Below are 23,884 nucleotides of genomic sequence, written 5' to 3'. Positions count from 1 at the left end.
TGGGTCTCAGAGGCTGCCTTCTCCCATTCAAATCCGGGCCTTGGAGAAGCCACTGAGCGGTCATGCCTATGAGAAGGGAGTGCAAATCAGGGACATGACACCCCGCCCCGTAGGACTGGCTGGAGGGCCGAGGGCTCCTAATTCCCGCTGTGAAATGCTGTCCTTGGGGTGAAGGTACTGCTACCACGAGCCTCTTGGCTCAGAAAGAAACCCAACAAGGTTAAAGCTAATAATTACACAAGTCGTGGAAAATCCTGTTCCCCTGCACTGTTTCAGAAATCAAGGGAGAGCATCGGCGGTACAGCACAGCTGCCGTCCACGGCGAGAGACTCGCACCTGCTCGGGCTAATTTTAGTGCAGCTCTGCTCCTCCTGGGGTAGGAGGGCTTTGGGAAACATCAGAGTTGACTGGCAGCTGGAAGACCCCTGGTCCTTATTTGCATACCAGATTCTCCTACAATAAAGAATGACAAAATATCGCTGGGCTTTCCTTTCAAAGACCCCCTACTTACGATGAGGGAACTGAACTGCTCCCCGTTGGCGTCCGGAGTGACTTGAAGCCGCCTGCTCAGCTCCTCCGTCAGCTCCTGGGGGCTGGTCCGGGACACGGGGGAGGCAGGCGGCGGGGGCACGGCCAGCCCCAGGGAGTCACCAGCCAGATTCACTTCTTCTGAAATGGTCTCCCAGGGCTTTCAAGGAACAAAACAGTGGGGTGAGTGCCAGGTACCAGGGATCCTCCCCCGGACTCCCAGCCAAAACACCTAACAATGACAACTCTTATTTATTTAAGACAACCCTTAGAGCAACTATAATTAACTGTGATGCACACGCCCTCGACACTCAGGAGGAACACACCTGAGTGAGGAACCGCCCAGTTAACAGGTAAGAAAACTGAGGCAGAGAGAGCAACCTTCCCAACACAACGTCTAACAAGGATGAATTTCTGGAAGAACCAAAGGTGTGCAGACAGCATGGAAGTTCCGATTGCTAACTTGTACTTTTTCCAGAAACGTTCTATGAACTTTCAAAAGGAAAATTATAAACATCTGTAATAACACAAATTTGCATCTTCTTGGGAATGAATCACTTTCCAGATATTAAAACAACTCAGTTAAACGTGTGATACTCGAACAAGTTACAGGTGTCACTGAATTGCTCAAGTAGCATAACCACACTGTCATTTAGTGAGAGGTGGTTAGACCCTGGGGAGGAATAAATTAAGCAAAAATATCTGAAGATTTTCAGGCTAGAGATGGCATTCCCTTTTGTAATAATGTATAGCCACATGTGTTGGTCAAACGTGGTCTTTATAAGCAGTTTCCAAATTAACACCCAGCCGGGCAACTGACCAGCTACACAACCACAGTCTCTACCCACCGGAGAAGTCCCACTGAGACAGGCCACTGAGGCACGAGATCAGCCAAGAGCCAGTGGGACGCCCACCCTGGGACAGCCTACCTCGGGGGCCTCTCCACCCTCGGACGGCTCCGGCTCCAGGTCCTCACTGATGTGCCTGCGGGAGCGGAAGCGCCGGTGTGCTGCCTCCTGGTTGATCTGCCGGATGTTGCTGTCCGACTCGGAGGACACGTCCCTGAGGTGCGGGAGAGGGGTGCCGGGGGAGGAGAAGAGGTATTGAGAACAGGCAGCCCAGCGCTCAGCTGCTCTCCAAACAGAATCCTTCCACCAGAGCAGTGCAAGCGCATTTCAGTCCAGCCAATGCTCATTTTAAAGCAGCATGCACGATATCCGGAGCCTGTGTCAGGCCACGCGCTTCCAAATGTACTCCAAGGAGAGGAAATGAAGTCTCCCACCTGCTCGCCACAGAGGCAAGCCGGGCATCAGGAGGCAGAGGCGACAGGCAAGCTCACGTATGCGGTGACCCAGCAACGCCAAAGCAGCTGCTTCTGCCCATCGGCAACTGGCGAGGACCACACGCGGTGCCCATTCTACGCAGCAGTCAGGAGAGCAGTGCTCCCGACTCCACGCCAGGCACCTGGGCGGCTTCCTCTCTCATTTGGACAGAATCTTGGGATCAGCTTCCTTAACTTCAGGACCTGACCTCCTGACTCCACTGGGGATCTGAGGAGCCCTGCCACTCATGTGAGAGACCTGGCTGGAGTTCTGGGCTCCTGGCTTTGGCCTGGCCCAGCCCTGGCTGTTGTTACCATTTGGGGAGTAAACCATCAGCTGAAGGTCAATCTCAATGTCAATCTCTCTCTCCCTTCTCTAACTCTGCCTTCCAAATGAGATATATAATTTTTTTTTTTTTTTCTGGACAGGCAGAGTGGATTGTGAGAGAGAGACAGAGAGAAAGGTCTTCCTTTTTGCCATTGGTTCACCCTCCAATGGCCGCTGCAGCCAGCGCAACGTGCTGATCCGAAGCCAGGAGCCAGGTGCTTCTCCTGGTCTCCCATGCGGGTGCAGGGCCCAAGGACTTGGGCCATCCTCCACTGCCTTCCCGGGCCATAGCAGAGAGCTGGCCTGGAAGAGGGGCAACTGGGAGAAAATCCGGCGCCCGGACCGGGACTAGAACCCGGTGTGCCGGCGCCGCAAGGCGAAGGATTAACCTGTTAAGCCACGGCGCCGGCCGAGATATAGAAATCTTAAAAAAAAAAAAAAAAATAGACATTCTGCATATTTCTTAGTTACACTGAATATAATGACCAAAACAATACGCTACATAGAGGTACCTCCAGAAAACCTGGATAATAGAGAAAAACTGTACTTGTAAGACTTCTGAAACCACTAAGCAAAATGAGAAGGGATGATACTCTATTGGGCATGTTTGAAAACCTAACACTGCATCTGTGATTTTATGCTGCTGTGGTCAGTTTTACATGACATTCAACTCCTAACCACACAATAATTATAAACTTGTAAGTTAACTTAGAACAAACAACCAACCAACCAACCAAAAAAAAAAAAAAAAACAGGGAGGAGAATGAGCTGGACACACTAGGAAGCACTTGAACCACGTCAGTATGGAAACAGCCCAAGTTGTACAGTTCTCTCCTTTGCTCTGTTAAGGATGAAAACAACTTTGCTTTATGATGATCAGCCTCACCTGAAAATATGCTAAAAATTTGTTTTATTTACTTGAAAAGCAAAGAGAGAGAGAGAGAACACATGCACAAATCTCCCATCTGCTGGCCTACTCCCCATGTTCCATAACAGCTAGGGGTAGGCCAGGCTGAAGCCAGGAGCCAGGGACCCAGTCACCTAAGCCATCACCTGCTGTCTCTCAAGGGAGTAAAGCCAGGACTCAAAGCTAGGAACTCTTATAGGGGATGGAGGCACCCCAAGCAGTGGCCTAACCACTGCACCTGCCAACATTTTCCACCCAAGAGCTTCCTAAACATTCACTCTCGCTCAGCCGGCACTGTCTGAATGCCCACCATGTGCCTGACTCGCAACAGCACCTGAACCGTTATGAGGGCTTGGAAAGGCAGAGGAAGAATGTGGTTTCAATCCCACTACGTCTGCTTTGAGTACGCTTCTGAAGCACACAGGAGTCCACCACCCCAGAGCGATGGACTGACAAAGCTGGGGCGGGCGGGGAGGGAGGCTGGTGTCTTTAGGCTCGATTCTGTCCATGTTCCTTCTCCACCACGCACCGATGCTTAGTGATCAGTGGGAAGCGGAAAAACCGAGCAGCCTAAGGAACAAGGCAACTCTCCTTGAAACGCCAAGCAGGGGCTTTCGCGGGCTTCAGTGACAGCCCAGGATGTTCACACAGGGAGGCAGTGTGAGTGACAGGGCTGTTAGACCTGAATAGAAGTCTAAGTGATCCCTAGTGGGGAGATGACCACTTAAAAATGCGCCTGAGCCAACACAATGGGAGAGTGGCTTGGTTTCGGCGAGGAAACAAGCGACGGCTTCTCTAACTGTCCCTCAGCCGCTGATCCGGCCTGCTTGCTCTTCACTTGACTTTTGCGGTCAGTTACACAAATGACAGGCAAGCCATCGATCAATGAGACTTGAAGCCAGGTCAGTGCGTGAGGGTACTCGCAGTCGCAACCCTGGAGAGACTGTCCTGATGACCTGAGCAAACCGGCACCAAGCCGGGAGAGGACGTGCGGAGTGCCAGCAGTGCCAACAAGGGTGCCAGCAGTGTCTGACGACGCATTCACCTTCATTTACAGAATGCCATCAGGGCATCTCTGTACCACATTTTTAAAAACGTGAGTTTTTTTTTTTTTCCAGTAAAAGGTTTATAGTTTATATCTATATAGGATAAGAACAAATCTAAAAATTAAGGGTGCTTTAAAAGTCACCATCAGGGGCTGGTGCTGTGGCACAGTGGGTTAAAGCCCTGGCCTGAAGCGCCAGCATCCCATATGGGCACTGGTTCAAGCCCCGGCTGCTCCTCTTCCAATCCAACTCTCTGCTATGGCCTGGGAAAGCAGTAGAAGATGGCCCAAGTCCTTGGGCCCCTGCACCCACATGGGAGACCCGGAAGAAGCTCCTGGCTCCTGGCTTCGGACCGGCGCAGCTCCAGCCGTTGCGGCCACCTGGGGAGTGAACCAGCAGATGGAAAATCTCTCTCTCTGTCTCTACCTCTTTCTGTAACTCTTTCAAATAAATAATAAAATAAATCTTAAAAAAAAAAAAAAAAGTCACCACCACCAGATAGGGAAGCCTGGTGAGCTTCTATGGTCACTTTCTGTTCCAAACTCCTAAGTAAAGGCCTAAAACTGGGCTAGAGAGGGCGCTACACCATGTGCCTGGAGTCCCGAGAAACCGGCACAGTGCGGTCTTCCACCTCCGGCAAATGTGCCTCTCGGGGGCGGTGCTGTGGGGCAGTAGGCTAAGCCTCCGCCTGCAGTGCTGGCATCCCACGTGGGCGCTGGTTCATGTCCCGGCTGCTCCTCCTCTAATCCAGCTTTCTGCTGAGGCCTGGGAAAGCAGTGCAGGATGGCCCAAGTGCTCAGACCCCTGCACCTGCATGGGAGACCTGGAAGAAGCTCCTGGTTTCTGATTGGCCATTTGGGGAGTGAACTAGCAGGTAGAAGACCTTTTCTGTCTCTATCTCTCAAATAAATAAATAAAATCATTTAAAAAATAATGTGTCTCTCTGAGTCCTACTGTGTGCCAGGTATGGGTGGGGGTGTGGGGAGGAGACGTGTGAATAAGAAAACACAGCCCCTCCCACACAGGCTACTGTAATATTATGTGCTCCGGGCCTCGGGGTGAAAATGACTACGAAGAAGAGTTTGTTGTTCCCCCATGTTCTGATATTTCTGCTGTCCCAGGACCAACCAGCTCATGTCTCTGCTGGGCAGCCCAAAGCTGGTGGAGGAGAGGGGACACACACAGCTTCTGGGGAGCCTGGGGAAGGGGCAGGCTCCAGGTATCTGGTTCTAACATGCACCAACATGCTCAGGACCTAGGGACAGACAAAGTCTGCAGGAAGCAGCTGGGCATGGCCAGGCCACTGCGTGAGCTGTGTGCAGACAGCAGTGGGGGTGAGTCAGATCTTTTAAGAACGTTCCAAGTTACTGGCAGCGCCACCCTCTGTTTTTTGGGGGGCTGAAGCCTGAGGCAAGTCTGCAGCACACCAGGCAGAGGTCAGAATCACCAAGGCTATCCTAATTCTGTGCTTAGCACACGGTAACCACTCTTTGATTTCCTCAAAGACACCTGTAATAGAGATACTTCCTAACAACATCAGTTTTCCTTGGAAGGGTGCTGCAGCCTTTTGGGAAAACCAAAAAAAAAAAAAAAAAAAAAATTATTGTTGAATTAAAACAGCTCCTGAGCATAACAGTGGAGGGTCCAAGGCAGACACAGCTGGGGGGAAAGAACCCCAAAACGTTCAGAGCCGATACAGAGGCTGCTGTGAAACCAGACTCTCCTACCTGACTTCCCTCTTGCTTTCTAGGAGTCAGGGCCAGTGCAAAGGAGCCTGCCCTCGCGTTCTCCCCAGAGCTCTGGGGTCACCTTCCCTGGCTCAGCCTCCCCCTCTGGCGCTGCCCCCTCCCACACCAGAGAGGACACCCGCGCCACTGGCCTCTTCCTAAGCTACGTGTGAGCCCGGACCTGGATGAAGACCTGCATTTTCCCTGTTGCCTCTGACCTGCTCATGAGCCAGCGTTACGCAAACAGCATCTGTTGTTGTGTTTGGTTCTGAGACACTGACATCACGGACGGTAGTTTTTAAAAACTCTGTCGTTGAGATATGACTGACAGACAAGAACCTGTAGTTATGCAACAGGTACATCCTGATGTGTCTGGGGATAAGCACACGCTCACCAAGCGGTCATAAAGATGCTATGTTTAGAGACACAGGTGAAGTGTCTACACTGTCTCAGGGGTTCCCTCAACTCTGCGGACAAAGTAGCAATTACTCCCAGTTATGCCAAACATGCAAACTGCAACTCGCATAGCGCCTATTAATGAGGCTGAACATTTTCCCAGGTACATGAGTGTGGCTTATTCATGAGCTGCTCTGGTCACTTTTCTACAGGGGTCACAATGGACTGTGGTCACCACCGAGCGCTATTGTCCCTTTCCGGAGCGATCCAGCCGAGGCAGACAATGGTGCTCTGCTAGGGCCCTGCTGCCAGGACTCCTCAGATCACTTCACGCAACCAAGCCCAAGGTGGGTCCAAAGTCACTTCTACAGATCAGCTGCACCACTGGACAGCTCCTGCCAGATTTAGTAGCTGTGGTCACTGATCTAAGCCCAACAGTACAAGTAAGTAAGCAAACACAATGAATCAGCTGAACTATTTGTCACTCACTCTTCTCGGACAAAAAAATGATTACCAAGAAGAGCTCAGTGTCACACACACGTTCTGGTATTTCTGCTGTCCCCTGCTGGGCAGCCAAAAGCTGATGGAGGACAGGTCAAGTCCAGAGAAGCCACGTGGGGCCAGTGCTGTGGTGTCGCGGGAAAAGCTGCTGCCTGCAGTGCTGGCATCTCATATGGGTGCCAGTTCAAGTCCCGGCTGCTCCATTTCTGATCTGGCTCTCTGCTATGGCCTGGGAAAGCAGTGGAAAGTGGCCCAGGTCTTTGGGCCCCTGCACCCGCAAGGGAGACACAGAAGAAGCTCCTGGCTCCTGGCTATTGCTGCCATTTGGGGAGTGAACCAGTGGATGGAAGACCTCTTTCTTTCTGCCTTTGCCTCTGTGTAACTCTGCCTTTCAAATAAATAAATTAATTAAAAGAAAAAAAGAGAACCCACTAAGGGCCTCTGGAGGATGGGCCATTTGTTGCTCCCAATTCTGCAAGCTTTCCCTCTCTAAACCTAGACCAGCCGACTCACCACTCTGCCCAGCCACAGTCACACGCAGAACATCTCTGTCACATCTTAAAAAAAGGGGGAGGCTTGTAAGAATACCACCCAACGTGCTACTTAACTCCTAGCACTTCTCATTTCATTTTATATTTTTATTATTTGAGTCAGAGACAGACAGCTTCCACCCACTGGTTCACTCCTCAAATGCCCACAACAGCTGGGCTGGCGCAGGCTAAAGCTGGGAGTTGGGAACTCAGTTCAGATCTCCCACACAGGGAGCAGGGACCCAGCTATGTGCACCATTATCTGCTGCCTCCCAGGGCCCATGCTGGCGGGAAGCTGGAATAGGAAATGTAGCCAAGTCTGGAACCCAGGTATACCAATGCAGGATCTCCACTGGGGATGCAGGTGTCTTGACTGCCAGGCCAAATGCTCACCTCCAAATACCACTTTTTAAAAAGCATCACTAGGGTTTGGTGTGTGGCGCAGAGGTTAAGCCATTGCGTGGGGCACCTGCACCCTCCATAAGGCTGCCTGGTTTGAGTTCTGGCTCTCCTGTTTTCAGTCCAGCTCCCCACTAATGTGTGTACCCCAAGAGGCAGCAGATGATGGCCCAAGCAATTGGGTCCCAACCACACATGGGGGAGACCTGGACTGTGTTCCTGGCCTCCATCCTTGGCCCCCGCCCAGCCCTGATTGCTGTGGACATTTGGGGAGTGAACAGTACACGTGAGTGTTCTCTCTCTCTCTGTCTCCAAAATGAAAGAGCATCACTAGCCAATTTCCTTCAGAGTCTCAGCTGGAGACCCATCTCGTCACCTAACACGCACTGTCACCACTGACAACTGCAGAATTCACAGAGGAAGCTCAGAACGTCTAGAACAACGTTCCTTTGGCCCTAATTCGTGGTTGTTGTCCTTTGCTGTAGGTCAACAGCTTCCGGTCTTCGTGTACATCATTTCACAACAAGCTGCTTCTTGTAACAGCTGAGGTTTAACTAGTGTGTATTTACTGTCATCAAACGCAAAATTGCAGAGGGAACAAAACAGTAATTGGTTTGCTGCATCTCTGAGGCTGTTGAGGAATCAAAATCAACAGTAATTACTGATCCTGACTGTGCAGCCCTCCCATGTGTTTCTACTTAAATCCCAGGGGTAACGTCTAAAGTTCCCCAAAAGAGTTTTTCAGAGGGCTTCCAATTTAAATAATTAAAAGAAGTTTAAAAATCCAAAAATTTAAAAGAAAACACAGAAGGGCAAAGCCAGTTTGCTTGCTGTTTTCCATTCTGGGTCAGCCGGGAAAGGAGGTGGAAGAGGACGGAGGCAATGAGATCAAGGAGAAAGCCCTCTGCTTTTTGCATCAGGAATGCTCAAGATCAAGACACACACAGAGTGCAGGAGCTCACACTGAAAACAGCAGCATCCAAGCAGAGGCAAGAGCCCTCCAGCTGCCCTCTGCACAGGACGACCGGTCTGCCATCACACTCTCCAAGGAGGCAGAGACATCGTGCATGATGCCAGCACCGGCTCTCGCTCAGGGCACACTCCTCTCCCAGCCCCGTCCCGGGAGTGGCCCGGGCGAGCCTCCCCTGCGGAGCCTGCTGGCACAGCCCTGACGGCCCGGGATACTCACATCAAGCTTGGTCGGTGCCACTGCGTGGTGCGGTTGTTGTGGTTGACGTAGTACGTTCGGCCTAAGTTGTCCACTTTTTCCTCCCACCCGGGGGGCAGAGGCGGGGGCGGCAGCTCCTCCTGGTGCTGAGAGGCCGAATCGTTGGAGTCGACCACTTCCCACCCATGCTGCGGGAGAAAGTCGCACGGGGATGAGGACGGTGCTTCCTGAGCCGTGAGCAAAGGACAGGCACGGCGCGGGGCGGGTGTCCCTCCGCCTGGCTCCACTGCACACGAGCAATGGCTTCACGTGCCCCATCTGAATGTACCCAAGGTAAGGACACTGGCAGACCACGTGAGGATGTGGCTGCCCCACCAGCACCGGTGGGGTGGGTGCCAAGAAGGTGGTACAGGAGAATGAACAGGAATGCCCTCTGGACAGCTCACTCCAAGTCAGCCTTTCTACAAGACTTTCCGATGCCTGCCGCCCCCTGTTGGCCACCTGAGTAAGAGACCTGGGAGCTGAAGCAGCTCCAAGTACTAGAAGGAGCTCTGCGGGCCACGCCCACTGCTCTGTGCACACGGGCCTCCCTGGACACTGGGGTTCTAGGGGACAACACAAGCTTCACCTTTTCTACCAGGACAGACTCAGCACGGGTTCTCAGGGACACACTCCCAGGCAGGGGCCCCGACTGCTCAACACTGAAACTTCACCCACAGCCACGGGAACAGGGGCCCCGCGGCCCACGTACCTCCATGTCGTCCCTGGGCTCACTGTTCTCCTCGTCCTGGGCCCCGTTTTTGGGCATGTAGGCCATTTTGAGCCGCAGGAACCCCTTCACACGGGATTTGTGGCTGCACAGTGGGAGAGAAGTGGTCAGAGAAGAAACGACGCGGCTCCCCGCTCGTGTGTAACGGTGAGCGCTGGAGTCGCGCTCCGGGCCTCCCACACCCGCCACGTCTCACCTCCTCGGCCTAAGCAGAAAGTCCTTAAACGTGTAGGGTCGCTCCATGGTTGGGTCTTCCGTCTGCGGGAAGAAAAAGTCAGTCAAGTTTTAGTGCTCTTGGTAACTTCATATTTTAGATACACCCAATGGGATGGCAGGGAATACATTTTTGCATCTTTTTTAAGATTTATGTTATTTATTTGAAAGGCAGAGTTACAGAGAGAGGAGGAGGGACAGAGGATCTCTTCTGTCTGCAAATGGCTGAGCCTGAAGTCCATCCGGGTCTCCCACGTGGGTGGGTGGGCGGGTGGCCTAAGTACTCAGGCCCCCCTCCACTGCTTTCCCAGGCATATTAGCAGGAAGCTGGATTGGAAGTGGAGCAGCTGGAACTTGACCCGGAGTTCCTGTGGGAAGCTGGCAGGGCAGGCACAGCTTAAACTGCTGCACTGTAACAGGAGTCCCCGTTTTCACATCTTAGACCCCGGCAAGGGTGAAACATGAGCTGGTGCCCCAGCAGGGCCTTGTCTACGTAAGATCCACTAGGTGTCACTGTCCCCATCGGGGTTAGGAGCCAACCCCAGCAGAGGACAAATGACAAAATTACAGTGGCCACTGCCAAGGGTAATTTCTAACGGCAGGGTGCAGCCTGGGTCTCACAGAGCTGATTAGCTTTGGAATCAGAGATCACTGGTGCCCTGTTATCTCACGGCTCAAGGAGCCCGACGTGCAGCTAACAGCATCGTGCCCGTGAAGCGGACACTTTCCCCAGCAGAGCACCGGGCCACCGCGGGAACACGGCAGAAAGCAGATCGCCTGCAGAGACCGCCCCGGAAAGCGCCACCCTCAGCCTTCAAATGCGGCTTAGTCACAAAGCTGGGAGCGTAACCGGGATATTCGCCCACATGAAAAGAAATCGGTATTCATGCTTCGTTATGCAAAGCTGGTTGGCTAACAAAGCGAAACTGGGAAAGTAGTGTTCCTATTAATTTTAGTCCTTGATATTGTAAGACCTCCAGTAACTAGACCCTTCAATTAAATACAATTCAAAGTATTTACTTCTGTAGCAAGGGAGATAAACCACAATACAATAAAATACTGTTACGGCAATTTATTGAATCAGGTGGGTATATACACACGCATGCTACCTGGCTTTGTCATTCCTAAATTCCCAATGGCTTCCTACTCTTGGAATAAAATGAAAATTTTTTCCTGTGCCCTACAAAATCAAATATGATCCGGCTTTTCTGACATCATTATACGAACCAGTCTCTGTTTGTTCTCTATCCTCCACCTCATATGTAGCATGCAGCAATCACATGTAACCGTGCTGCAGGGTCCAGGCCCAGGCTCTGGGAGGTGCCTCCAGACTGGACCACAGTGGTCTCCACTTCGCCACTGAGGTCTGTGATCCCGGGCCACATGTGCCAAGCTGCTGTCCTAAGTGGCTACCGCCAGCCCCACTTATCACCCTCACCACCCCCTTCTATCTTCTATCACTGTCTGACATCATGCTGTTCACGTATTCACTGACGAGTCTGCCATCCATGCACTTCCAGAATGTACGCCCACGAGGTCAGAGTCTAATTCGTTCACCAGTGTATTGCTGGTGCCAAGAACACCACCTGGCGCTACAGCAGGCTCTCCTGGGCAGTTGGCTGACCAGCACGATCTACAGTAAACCTCAAGGCCCTGAAAACGCACCATGGCTAAAGTCATTTCTACTTTCCAGACTGCTCTCACTATGGTGATGAAGTAAACGGACAGTAGGGAAATATCTTTGATTTAAAAATGCATTATAATGGAAATTTTATTAACAATGAACACTACTGCTATTATTTCTTTTTTTAAAATCCGGCCAACAAATAGTTTTAGTAAAAGCAACACCATGTGAAAGACTTGTGGCTGCGACACAGAGCCTGCGTGGGAGGGGCCGCTAGCATCGCAGCAGGCAAGTGCAGCGACATCTAGAGGTCACACGTGGGAGACCTGGGGTGGGGAGACACTGCCTCTGACCTGGGGGGTCACACTGTTTCCGGATATGTGGTCCCACACAGGATGACCAGGAGGTTCTTGCAGGTGGACAACTGCAGGGAAAGGAACAGCGGGGACAAGGCCTACAGGGTCCTCGGGGTAGCAGAGACCCAGCACCCATTACCATCCTCGGCCAGGCCCACACTTGCTCGTCTCTTGTGGTTATCATTGCTGACTCAGTGGCACGTGATAAATGGCAGGGCATTATCCATGACACTAGTCCTGCATGGCACTCGAGCCCGAACAGGGCAATGGCCTTGGGGATAACACCATGAGATTCTTCTTGGCCTTTACCCAGCTTCAACATGGTCATTTCTCTGAAGAACAGCCAGGTGGAGGCTCCCAGGATAGCACAGGGGGTGTTCCTGGGGGGATTTCAGCTCAAGCAAACTGCCAGCCAAAATGAGCCTTCCAAAGCAAATCTTTTGGATACACAGCGCTCTCAACTCAGAGAGGGCGGTCACCAGGACAAGGACTGAGATCAATGATTTTGCGAGCAAACGGAAGAGGAGGGCTTCTCAGACTCCCCAAACCCAACACCTGGCTGCACCCAAAGTCCAGGCTCAGTGTCCCCCACACGGCTGGCTGACTGTACAAGGTACACATGGATGCTGGGACACAGGGCTGAGTCTGGCTAATTTCTGGGCAGCCACTTTCTCCCTGAACTCCGGACTCCTCACCTGGATAATGCCAGGGGTGGACAAAGGTCTCCAATGTCCCTCCAAGCTCCATGATGCTGAATTCTGCACATACAGGAGGAGCTATGACCCTACCTCCGGCCACCAACACAACGGAGTGAAATAGTGCTGGCCTCCTGGAATTGTCTTCCAGTACAGTTAAGGAACCTAGCACCATCATGCTGAAAATGCCTCACTCTGGGTAAACAGATTCAGAATCTAGCCATGACTGTCTTAAGTAGCATTGGCCTGCAATCGGAGACATTAATGTCACCAAAATGGTTTTCTGCTGCAGGGTACCGGCCACCGGCCACCGATGCAGAATCTGTAGGTGGGCAGGGGTGGAGCACCAGGGCAGGGCAGAGGAAGACCAAGGAAGAGGTGAGACTACCTTTGGAGGCATCCTAGGCAAACACCTACCAGGAGGCATCCTAGGCAAACACCTACCAGGAATTGCATTTGCTTTGTTCAGACAAGTCAAAGTCTAAACAATCAGTGGACAGAAATCAGAAATATTGCATAACAATGCACTGAATTTAACAAATGAGAAAATGGCGATTTAAAAATCAACCAGTGCTGGGGCTGGTGCTGTGGCGCAGCAGGTAAAGCGCTGGCCTGAAGCGGTAGCATCCCATGTGGGCACCGGTTTGAGTTCTGGCTGCTCCACTTCCAATCCAGCTCTCTGCTATGGCCTGGGAAAGCAGTGGAAGATGGCCCAAGTCCTTGGGCCCTTGCACCCACGTGGGAGACCTGGAAGAAGCTCCTGACTTCGGATTGGTGCAGCTCTGGCCGTTATGGCCAATTGGGGAGTGAACCAGCAAATGGAAGACCTATCTCTCTCTCTCTCGCTCTCGCTCTTTCAAATAAATAAATAAATAAATAAATATCAAAAAAAAAATCAGCCAGTGCAGTTACAACTGGGTGGTGATGAGACAGAATCAGCAGAAGAGGAAGCTGGAGGGGCACAGCGAGCCTCTTGCGTCACAGGCCCCTACAGCCTCATCCTGCCACAGCCCTCCCCGCTGGGGGGTGGGGGCGGCTCCCAGTGAACACCGTGGATGGAACCAGCAGGATCTTGCATGGCAGTGCCGGATGGAAATCTGGTTCCCGTCTATATGGACATGCTCCTTTTACAAAGAGAACACAGGAAGGAAGACTACCTCGATTAAGGTTACCCGGCAGCTCTCCCATCTCCCAGACGGATGCCAACAACTCCTGAGAAGGCTTGATCTTCTCAGACAACTACTTCTTTTTTAATGGAAGGAGCTGTAATTTTTAAAAAATTTTTTATATGTCTTCTTTTTTTTAAATTGATTTCTTAAGAACTTTGAGATACAGAGACAGGGCTCCCACCCTTGGTTTACACCCCTAGCGCCTGCCACACCTGGGTGGCTGAAGCCAGGAGCCTGGAACCCCACATGGGTGGCAGGGAGCCACCTGCTGCTGACTCATCGCTGCGCCCTCCCGGGGTCTGCACAGCAGGAAGCTGGAATCAGCCGAGCCAGGTATTGAACCCAGGCTCTCTGATGTAGGCATCTTAACCACCAGGCCTAAAGCCTGCCCCGCTGAGACTTCTGGGAGCACGAATTGTGTTTCCTTAATTCTCTGACCCGTCCTGAGCCGGATGTGCTCTCCCCTGGTCCATCCTCCTCCTCCTCAGTCCGCTTTCCAGAACTGAAATGGAAGAGAAAGAGCAGAGGGGAGCAGCCCCGTGGGAACGGGGCAGAAGACGCAGGCCCACCGTTCTGGGACTCCCTGGGGCCTACATATCCCTTTAACCTCCCCAGACGACGCCGGAGGACTGTGTCGGCTCCGGGAATGGAAGCGGATCAGAATTATAAGTCGACGCTCCTTCCCCTAGAATCACTGCTGGACGCGGCTCACGGAGTCCTCGATCACAGCCGGGGGAGGAGGTCCTTTCTCCCTCACCACGCCTTCCCTCACCTGCCCAGGGGACGAGGTGCAGCTGGTACCTGCCTGCCCCGCCACTGTGGTTGGCGACTGAGGTGGGGACTTAACGCCCGGCTCCCAACGCCCCTTCCGTCCTGCCTCTCCATGCCCAGGGCCTCCTTCACCAGCCTCCCTGGCAGGGGACCAATGTGGACTCAACGCACAATGACCCACACGGCCAGAAGGGCGCCTGATGAATCCAGGTGCCCAGCTCTTGAAGGGACCACAGAGAGTCCACAGGACTTCAACAGACGAAGGTTCCATTATGAGGGCCATAACATTTCCTTCCCAAACATACACACACACACGTGAAAACCACACGGTATTACTAAAATCATTTCCCAGCACCCATGAGAGTTGACGCTAAGTTCAACGTGGCAACTCCTGCAGACCAGAGTAGAGGCAGGGATATTTTGTTTGCTTGTTTGTTTGTTTAAGACTAAAGGCTCATAATATCTTGAGCAACAAGATGATGCCTCAGTCCTGGTTTATGTCACCATGGAGTAAAAGGCAATTGTTTTGCTGATACCAACACAGGTCTGAAAAGTAGTGACAAAGCTTACATCTTTGCAGCCTGAGTTCGAGGATTCCCAATTTCAGAGCCATTTCCTATTACATAAACAGTCTTTGTATAGTCTTTAAGAGATGTGTATCTTGTGAAGATTTATTTATTTGAAAGAGTGTTTTAGAGAGAGAGAGAAACAGAAAAACATCTTCCAACCACTGGTTGACTCTCCAAATGGCTACAATGGCTGGGCCCAGTCTGGGCTAAGCCTGCAGCTCCATCTGGATCTCCCAAGCACTTGGGCCATCTTCTGGTACGTTCCCAGGTGCATCGGCAGGGAGCTGGATCAGAAGCCTGTGAGGCCGACACCCCATAGAGGCACCAGTTTGTGTCCCGGCTGCTCTACTCCCATCCAGCTCCCTGCTAACGGCCTGGGAAAAGCAGCAGTAGATGCCCCAGATGTTTGGGACCCTGCCACCCACAAGGGAGATCGGATGAAGCTCCTGGCTCTGGCCTGGCCGAGGGCTGGCTGTTGCAGCCATCTGGGAAGTGAACCAGCAGATGGCTCTCTCTCTTGTCTCATCTCTAACTCTTTTAAAAGTTTATTTATTTGAAGTCGACTTGAAGCATGGGACTATGGTGCTCCAACGCAAACTACTCTCTTGGCAGCTGCAGGGCTGAGTCAGCTCATGGTAAAGGACTCGGTCCCTCTCCAGGCATCCACTGTCCCTCCCTCTTGAATCTGCTGCTCTCCAGGGCAGACCCAAGCCTCAGCACCCCCACCTCCTTCCCTGAAAGCTCGCCAGTGCCTCCACCTGGAATCCCAAGCTGGATTATTGCTGCTACTGACTTGGTCTCTGAAAAAGAGCATTCTTTGGGGCCAGTGCTGTGGTGCAGCGGGTTAACACCCTGGCCTGAAGCACCGGCATCCTATATGGGTGCCGGTTCTAGTCCTGGCTGCTCCTCTTCCAATCCAGCTCTCTGCTATGGCCTGGGAAAGCAGTAGAAGATGGCCCAAGTCCTTGGGCCCCTGCACCCGCATGGGAGACCTGGAAGAAGCTCCTGGCTTCGGATCGGCGCAGCTCTGGCCATTGCGGCCATCTGGGGAAGCAGCGGATGGAAGACCTCTCTCTCTGTAACTCTTTCAAATAAATAAAATAAATCTTAAAAAAAAAAAAAAAGAAGAAGAGCGTTCTTCCTTTCTCTGTATGCCTCTGTATGCCCTGTCCAGCCTCCGAAAACCACGAGCACTGAATCACGCAAACCAGGGCTTCCTGGAGCAAGTTGTTTAAACATTCACTCCTGCCTCTTAGGGCGTGCCAGTGACTTCCCTTGGCCAAGATGCGGTTTCTCTGTTAGGGAAAAGGGAGGCTGTGGCCATTCCTTAAAGAACAGGCCAACCGGAGGATCAGGGCCATGACCGGAAGAGTACCACCAGAAGACCCAGCCGACACGGAAGGCCTGGAAGAACAGGGAGAAGCCCCAGCAGGCAACCCCCTGAGGCAGCTCGGAGCCTCAGGGTTTTATCCGGAAACAAACAAAACTATTTCAACGCTCTCACTTCTGCCTCCCACCCTTGGCAAGGGAGTGCACTTGAGATCGTTCTTCCCCAGCTCCCCTGGGGAAGCAGGAGCAAGCTGCCAGCCGTGACATCCCCTCACAACACACCTCCACACCTTTCTGGGAAAGACGCAGCCTCCCCTGGTACGTACCAGGGGTAAGGGCCACGATGCCAAAGCCACGGCACACGCAGGTGGCTCAAGTCCCTTCAGTTCACAGACTCCTTATGCTACTTGCTCATCCACAGCATTAAAAAAAAAAATGCCCTTTTGAGGCAGAAAACACAAAAAGATTTTGTTCTTCCAGCTGCCACTTTCATCCCTTTGTGCTGCCCAGGGGAAGGAGGCCAGGAGAGGGGAGGAACGGCCTGGAACACCAAAGCTGCAGCACGCGGTGATGTTCCTTCTCCACGGCCTCCGTCCTGTCCTCACCTCTCCACGCTGCCTCGTGTCGTGGGCTAGCCTCAGTGAGCAGTCAACAGCCTTGGCAGAGCAAACGGCGGCACCCTCATACGCTGGCTGGCTGAGGCCAGGGTGGCGCGTGCAGCCCGAAAAGCTCCCTCGGAACAACCGTGCCCCTCCCGTCTCCACTGGGAACGACACAGCCAGAAACCAAAGCCTGGGGTGCACTAGCTCACACAGAGCTGCCCGGGCTCACCTGAGGGCAGCCCACATCTAGGTAGACCTGCATGGTGAACTCGAGGCACAAGTGTGCAGACTGCAGGAGGGGCCCACAGGATACACGGGTGCTTTGTAAGGCGTGGCGCTCAGAGGTCGAGCAGCTGAAGAGTGGAAGGGCAGGGCCGGGGACCATGGCACAATGCTCAGAGGATCCAGAGGCCCCTGATAGAAGCCACCCGCTACCCCTTGAGAGAACTTTCTAGAAAGGAGGCAGGGCCAGAGTATGCATTCTTCATTTTAGCATCTGCACTGTGCAGGCACCCACAGCAGGCAACCCAGCACGAAGCTGTCCTTACCGGAAGGTGGCTGAGGGGCACGTCCACCTGGCCCAGGAAGTCGTCTCGCGTCTGTTGAGAAGAGAACAGAGAGAGTTAATGCCTCCACTATCAATGTTCTGTTCCAAACAGACAAAGGCCCAGGGGCTGAGCCTGGTGGCACTGGGGAGGGTGGAAGGCAGGAGGCCCAGGTGAGGTACCCAGGGCTCATGTATGGGTCCTCCGCTGTCCGAGACCCTGGCTGACTTCCACTCCTGCACAGAGCGGCGAGGACTCATCTAGAGTTGGGAGTGTGTGCCCAGCCAGGGGACACACATGCAGGGCCACTCACTGAGGGCTGGAGGCAGAGCTGGCCCGCGTAAAGAGGAGACGGTACAGAACTGCTGGAACGTCTCACAGGAACTGTGAGCTCAAGAGTCCCCGAGGGTGGCCAGTCCAAGGAAGGTGACCGGAGTTCCCGAGGGCAGCCAGTCCAAGGAAGGTGACTGGCTAGTTATCAATGTACATGTTAAGCAAAACCTTGTCCATCCGACGAACACACTATTGCAGAGCCCTCCCCCTGGGCCTGGGTCTTGCAATCCCTGGACACACTGTGCCCATCCCCCACCCCCCAGCTCCTATTTTCCTGGCTTTACGAGGACCCACATGGAACTCACTTGGAGACACGCACGAGTCCCCTCTTAGATTTGGGAGTCACCTGGGAAGCCGTGACCCAGGGCACTGGCCTGGCCCACAGGGTGTCCGCCAGGCCTTGTTCACACCATGTCCTGCTCACCCAGTGCTTGTGGCCTGGCCTCTGAGGTTTACGTGCCCCCAGCTGCCAATCAGAACGACCCCTGCCGCCCTCATGTGGCATATGCAGCTGCTTCCACCATACTGCAAGCAAGCCCCTAACAGCTGGAAAGCCCTTAGTGTGCTCAGATGTGTCCCATGGTTAGCTAAGGAAAACCAAAAACGTGAGTTCCAGTCTTTGCTCGGTGGGAACCCTGGTCTCTGCTGCTTTCCTGGCAAGTTTCCTAATGCTCAAACACGACTTTCCAAAGGTATCCGAAAATCTGCCTCTTCTCCCACGTACAGAGGAGCAGCCGCCGGACAGGAACAGGACTGGCAAGATGTTCAGGCTGAGAAGCGTCCCTTTAGGTAACCATTTGATTGACTGCAGAGCGGTGCGTCACTACTGGCCGAGATGACACCAGGCCCGGTCCTTCCAGCGGGTAGCGCAGTTCTTTATTTGTTCGGCTATTGTTGCTGCCACCCAACCCTGGAGACACTTGACCTAGCATGAGGCTGTCAAAGGCAGGTGCCCATAAGCTCTCTGTGTCCCTGCGGGCAGCTCCCTCAACTGGCTGAGAGCTGGCCCATTCCCCAGGACGCATACCTGTGACAGCCACGCAAGGAGGTGGTGGTGAGCCTGCCCATTCTCCAGCTGCTGGGTTTCCTGAGACTTTTTAAGCAAGTGCAAAGGTCAACTAACTGTACCATCCCCCAAAATGTAATTGTGCCGAATGTTGACCACAAATCGTGTGTCTCCCTAATGCGAGCAGAGTTTCACTGCCCCACGCCCTCGCTCCTCCTCTGGAGGGGACAGGACACAGGATGCCACCCGGAGGAGACAAACTCGCTCAAAGCTGTTTCACAATCCACGCTCTCTGAAAGGCTAACCAAAAGTGTATTTTGCATCGCTAACCAAAGTGTATTTTAGCAACAACCTGCAAAGCCCATGTGTCTGTGCTGTGTCACTGGGGAGACTGAGTATTCAAAGCCAACAAGAATGGTTAAGCTTTGCCCGGACCCCAGCAGACAGGCGCCTGACACGATTGGTGGCGAGGCCTCCCTCCCCTTGGGCTCATCCCACTCAGGCTGTGCCAGGGTGCAGCCAGACCTCACAACAAGCTTTGCTTTAGCAGCAGGTGCAATTATTCCGCCCTTCTCACTGGTGGGCAACCTGGGTGCGGTGTGCCCTGTGCAAGGCTGCTGGCTGGGCCAGAGCCTGCTCTCACCCCAGACTTTGGACTGCATCTCAGCAACTGGCAGGGAGATGGGCTGGGTGCCAACTCCGAGCTTTCCTGGGCTCTCGACGGTGCAGAGCGGGAGGGCTTCTGATGGTGGCACAGACAGGCAGGCAGACTTGGAAGGTTCTGGTCAAACACTCATTTGGTCCTACCTTCTGCCCCAACTGCCCCTCTCAAACAAAACAGTGTCCTGGGAACACTTCACTTGCATGAGGGTTCCTGATTACACACACACACACACACCCTAATCTCTCAACAGCCTAAGACTAACCTCTCTCTTACACACACACACACACACACACACACACACACCCTAACCCTCTGCAACAGCCAGAGACTAAGCAACCTCACCCGTGGAGGAACAGCAGGATTTTACTGGTTTCCATCACAACAGGAATCAGGCACACAGCTCCCACAGCTATGGGTCCAAGTGACCTGCTGTACACTTGCGCCTCACTCCTCTAGGGAAGATGAGGCTGGTTGCAAACATCCCAGCTCTCCTGGTGCTCCTTGTGGAGAGGAGGAGCAGGAGAGGAGTTCGCAGGGACACCTCTGTGCGATGGCCAGAAAGGGGCCCCACTTGGGGCCCTAGAGAAATGGCGATTTTGCCATCACAGTATCTGGAGACCGTCACTGCCCAGAGTGGCTTCTTACACCAAGGTATAAACACACGTTAATCAAACCAAGGTTTAGTGATTTCCATTACCAAACTATTTCCATTAAACAGTGTGAATTAATTCCAACTCACACAGTGCATATCAGCATTTCTTGTGGCTATTTTAAGTTGTCAAATGCTGTCAATTTCCATCTCCATCACCTGCCACACTGTTCTCCAGGCTGGAGATGTGCAGGTAAGTAAGGACGTAAATCCACCCTCTGACAAGCCAACAGACACTTTTCTAACGAAACGACAATGTGGAATGGCCCCTGACACGTGTTGTATCGGGTGAGACAAAAATCCTTACTCTTTTATTGGAAAAGTGAAATGAACACACAGATCCAACACTGCCTCTCCCAGAGCTCGCTCACCAGACACCGTTCAACTACCGCCCTCACCACTGTTAAAAATAACAATTCTTTTTTAAATAAAGAAAAAAAGGGACGAGAGAGTGCACCGTGTTCGTGTAGGGGTATGCCAACGCCACCATGACCTGAAGCCCGGGGACCATTGCAATAGCACAGTGCAACCTGCCCTGGCCCCTGGGCACTTCCCCCGCTCCCTGGGGGCCCAAGTCAGGATGCCGGGCTTCGCTCACAAAGCACAGGCGACTCAGCTTCTCACAAAACACACCCACGGCAAAACCCAAACAAGCTCATTCAAGAATACATTGTCCTAACATATATATATATTTTATTTGAAAGGCATAGAGAGACCTTCCATCTGCTGGTTCAGTCCCCAAGTGCTCATGAAAACTGAAACTGGGTCAGGCCAAAGCCAAGAATCTCGAGCTCAGTATGGGTCTCCAGGACCCAACTACTGAAGCCAACACCAGACACGGCTTGGGGTGCATCTCAGCAGGGAGCTGGGACTTGAACCCAGGGACCCTGAGACGGCATGAGGGCACCCCAACCCCCGCACTCAACGGCCACCCCTACTCTTGACCTTGAGGTTAGAGTTGTATCTGACTGATGGGATCCGCACCTCCTTGCACCCCTACAGCTACACCCTGGCTCCTTTTCAGATGGAGGCGAGGGTGACGGGTGACGGACAGGCCAGGCGAAATGAGAACTTCCCACTGAAGCTGCAAGGGTGGGAGGGGACTGCATGGGAGAAAAGCACCAGAGGAGAGGGAGGGGCGCCTGCAGGTCACGCTGGGGTCAGGAGGGCCACCAGGAAAGGTGCTGGAGACCACCCACGTGGGACGCGGCAGCTACGCCCCAAGCCTTTGTATGCCATGAGCTGCCATCTCTTTTTTTAAAAATTAAATTTAAGAGGAGAGAAAGCATCAGTGCCTTCATTTCCATTCCATACATAGATGAATGTGTGCACTAAGTTATGACTTGAGATTAATTTCTATGTTTGTGTCACTACCCAAAGAATTCAAAACTAACGACTCAACTACTGGAAATGAAAAACACTCAGTACTATCACTTGCCTGGGCATTTATCATAGACATCACTTCCAAGACAATCACCTTTAGGATGGCTTGAGACTGGTACTAGAGAAGCATCCAGAACCTACAACATAAGCTGGAGCAAGAAGCTGTGTGATGAGAACCAGGGTCACCATCACAATGCACCCTGAAACGGAGCCCCGACAGCCAGTTCGCCCGCCCACCACACGACGCAGGACAGCTTCTGCACCGGCCACTTCTTGCCACCCCACAGTTGGGAGGACACTTGTATTTTTAGGCTCATTTTGGAGGTATGCATTTTGGATCATCTGAATGACGAACGGCATACGTAACGTTAACAGCAGCTTTTAGATCAAACGTTAACAACACAGCGACTGCTGACAGTGTACTGTCAGGTGTCACACCTGCACGTTCAGCACCACGCCGGCCTTGTCATCACAGACAGGAGGGAGGAGTGTTCTCGCTTCTCCTTCCACCTGCCAGGCACATCAGCCTCCATCCACCATGAAGGAACAGAGGGCGAGGCCCGCCTTCGCACACTCCATGCGTTGTGTAACACAACGGTTCACCTCCTCGGGTGCCGGGCTGGATTTCAAGGTAAATGGCTTCAACACACGTCACCGAGGTCACCAGAATCCAGTACAGTCACCGGCATTCTATCAAAAATAAAGCAACAGTTGCAAGGATGGCACACTCTCCGAATACACCGGCTCCTACCCAAATTAAACTCACAGGCACAACACCTGGGTCCAGTGAGGTGTGTCCGTCACTGGTCCTTATTTATTAACAGCAAGCGAGACCTCCATGCCAACACGATGCCACAGCAGGCTCAGGACTTGTCCACGTCTCAGTTAAGCCACGCAGGGACGGCAGGCAGAAGTAAAACCTGCCGGCTGTCTCTGTGATTAGGAATGACTATTTTGAGGGATGCTTTTCCCGAAATACAGAAACCCAAAGCAGAAGGCATGGAGAGGCAGACAGAGCCAAGGAGCACCGTGCTGGGAAGGACTCAGCAGCCTTGTACTGATCCGTGCAAACTGAGTGGGAGCAGCCTGCGTGCTGCTCCAGCCACCCAGACAGGACGCCAGGGGCAGCGGCTGCCTGATGTTGCCGCCTGCCTCCCGCCCCCGGGTGGATGGAGGTGGCTCAGGTTCTCTCCCGTCTTCTCCCTCACTGCATACGAAAGCCTCATGCAGACATGGGACCAAGAGACTCACAGGAATCACAACATTCCCCAGAGGGTTAAGTGGCTATCGGGAATCTAGGACCCAGGAAAGTTCAGGGGTGCGAATGCTGGGAAAGAACTCTGGTGACCGGACACACACCGTGAGCAGAACTGCTGGGCTTAGCATCTTCCCACGTGAGCTCCTCCACACAGGGGTCAGATCCTTTCCCTCTCAGAGCGTGTCCCACCTGGGCGACCCACAGGTGCTCTGTGTGGGCCCACAGCTCCAGTGCACGACACCAAGGGGGAAGGAAGTGGTGGATTCCACCAGAGGTCAAGGTCAGGGACACAGAGCTTTACAGTCTTCCTGGGTGGGGAGGGCGGGGGGCGGGGGGAGGTGGCCAGAAGCCAGTGCCACTGAGGGCCTGCCCAGCAGGGCGAGTGGAGGCACGGCCGGGTGTCTAGCCCCCTGTGCCCAGAAGACAGGCAAGGACAGACGGCTGGGACAAGGGCCTTATGGGTGCTGAGGGGAGGGGAGCGGCTCAGCCCTCAGGAAAAGGAAGGCTCCAGGCCCATGCAGAAGAGTGGCAGCCAGTGGGCATCGGTTCTCTGTGTGCTGGGGTATAAGGTGAGGGCTGCCAAGGGCCCAGCAGGCACCCCCTGGGAACCTGCGAGACAGCCTCGCTAGGGACAGAGAGGAGATGCGTGGTTTCCCGAGCAGGGCAGAGGTCCAGCACCTCGCCTTCCCTCCCACAAAGACAGGCCTGCTTGTGGGCCCGGCTGCAGGGACTGTGCGCTCCCAATCCTCTCTGTTCAGGGGAAGGAAGCAGCCGCGGCCTGTCCCTGGCAGGTGCGGGGGCCTGGCCGGGCGCCCCAGGTGCCCGGCACGATGACTACTCGGAGCTGCCCAGTGGGCCAACGCGCCCAGGGAAATGCCACTGGTGTGTCTGGTAAGGCCACTTTGTCTTTGTGGAACATGCCAAGGCACAGCGACCTTAGGCACGACAGCGATTCTAAGCGTCAACCTTCTGTGGCCTCCTTGGGAAAGGAACGCTATCTTGCAGAGTAAACTTGAAAAATGTACTCTACCTGCTAAAAACAAACATTCACGTCTATCCTACTTCCCACAAAGCCAAGTGCCCCGAGACTGAACCTTA

The 23,884-nt window shown here is 53.3% G+C and overlaps 1 protein-coding gene across 5 annotated transcripts in view; it reads right to left on the bottom strand.

Moving 5' to 3' along the window:
• NEDD4L (NEDD4 like E3 ubiquitin protein ligase) overlaps positions 1 to 23,884 on the bottom strand; it is a 314,905-nt gene that overhangs the window by 54,431 nt on the left and 236,590 nt on the right. For all 5 annotated transcript variants that reach the window (XM_062201729.1, XM_062201731.1, XM_062201730.1 and 2 more), the window contains 6 exons: positions 17,497 to 17,547; positions 9,817 to 9,878; positions 9,603 to 9,705; positions 8,873 to 9,039; positions 1,458 to 1,590; positions 512 to 688 (listed from right to left, as the gene is read on the bottom strand). In XM_062201729.1, coding sequence (XP_062057713.1) covers positions 512 to 688; positions 1,458 to 1,590; positions 8,873 to 9,039; positions 9,603 to 9,705; positions 9,817 to 9,878; positions 17,497 to 17,547 — 693 coding nt within the window. The remainder of the gene's footprint in view (positions 1 to 511; positions 689 to 1,457; positions 1,591 to 8,872; positions 9,040 to 9,602; positions 9,706 to 9,816; positions 9,879 to 17,496; positions 17,548 to 23,884) is intronic.

This window comes from Lepus europaeus, chromosome 9 (genome assembly GCF_033115175.1).
Source record: "Lepus europaeus isolate LE1 chromosome 9, mLepTim1.pri, whole genome shotgun sequence".
Taxonomy (NCBI): Eukaryota; Metazoa; Chordata; class Mammalia; order Lagomorpha; family Leporidae; genus Lepus; species Lepus europaeus.
This window is presented reverse-complemented; position numbering and strand designations above follow the sequence as displayed.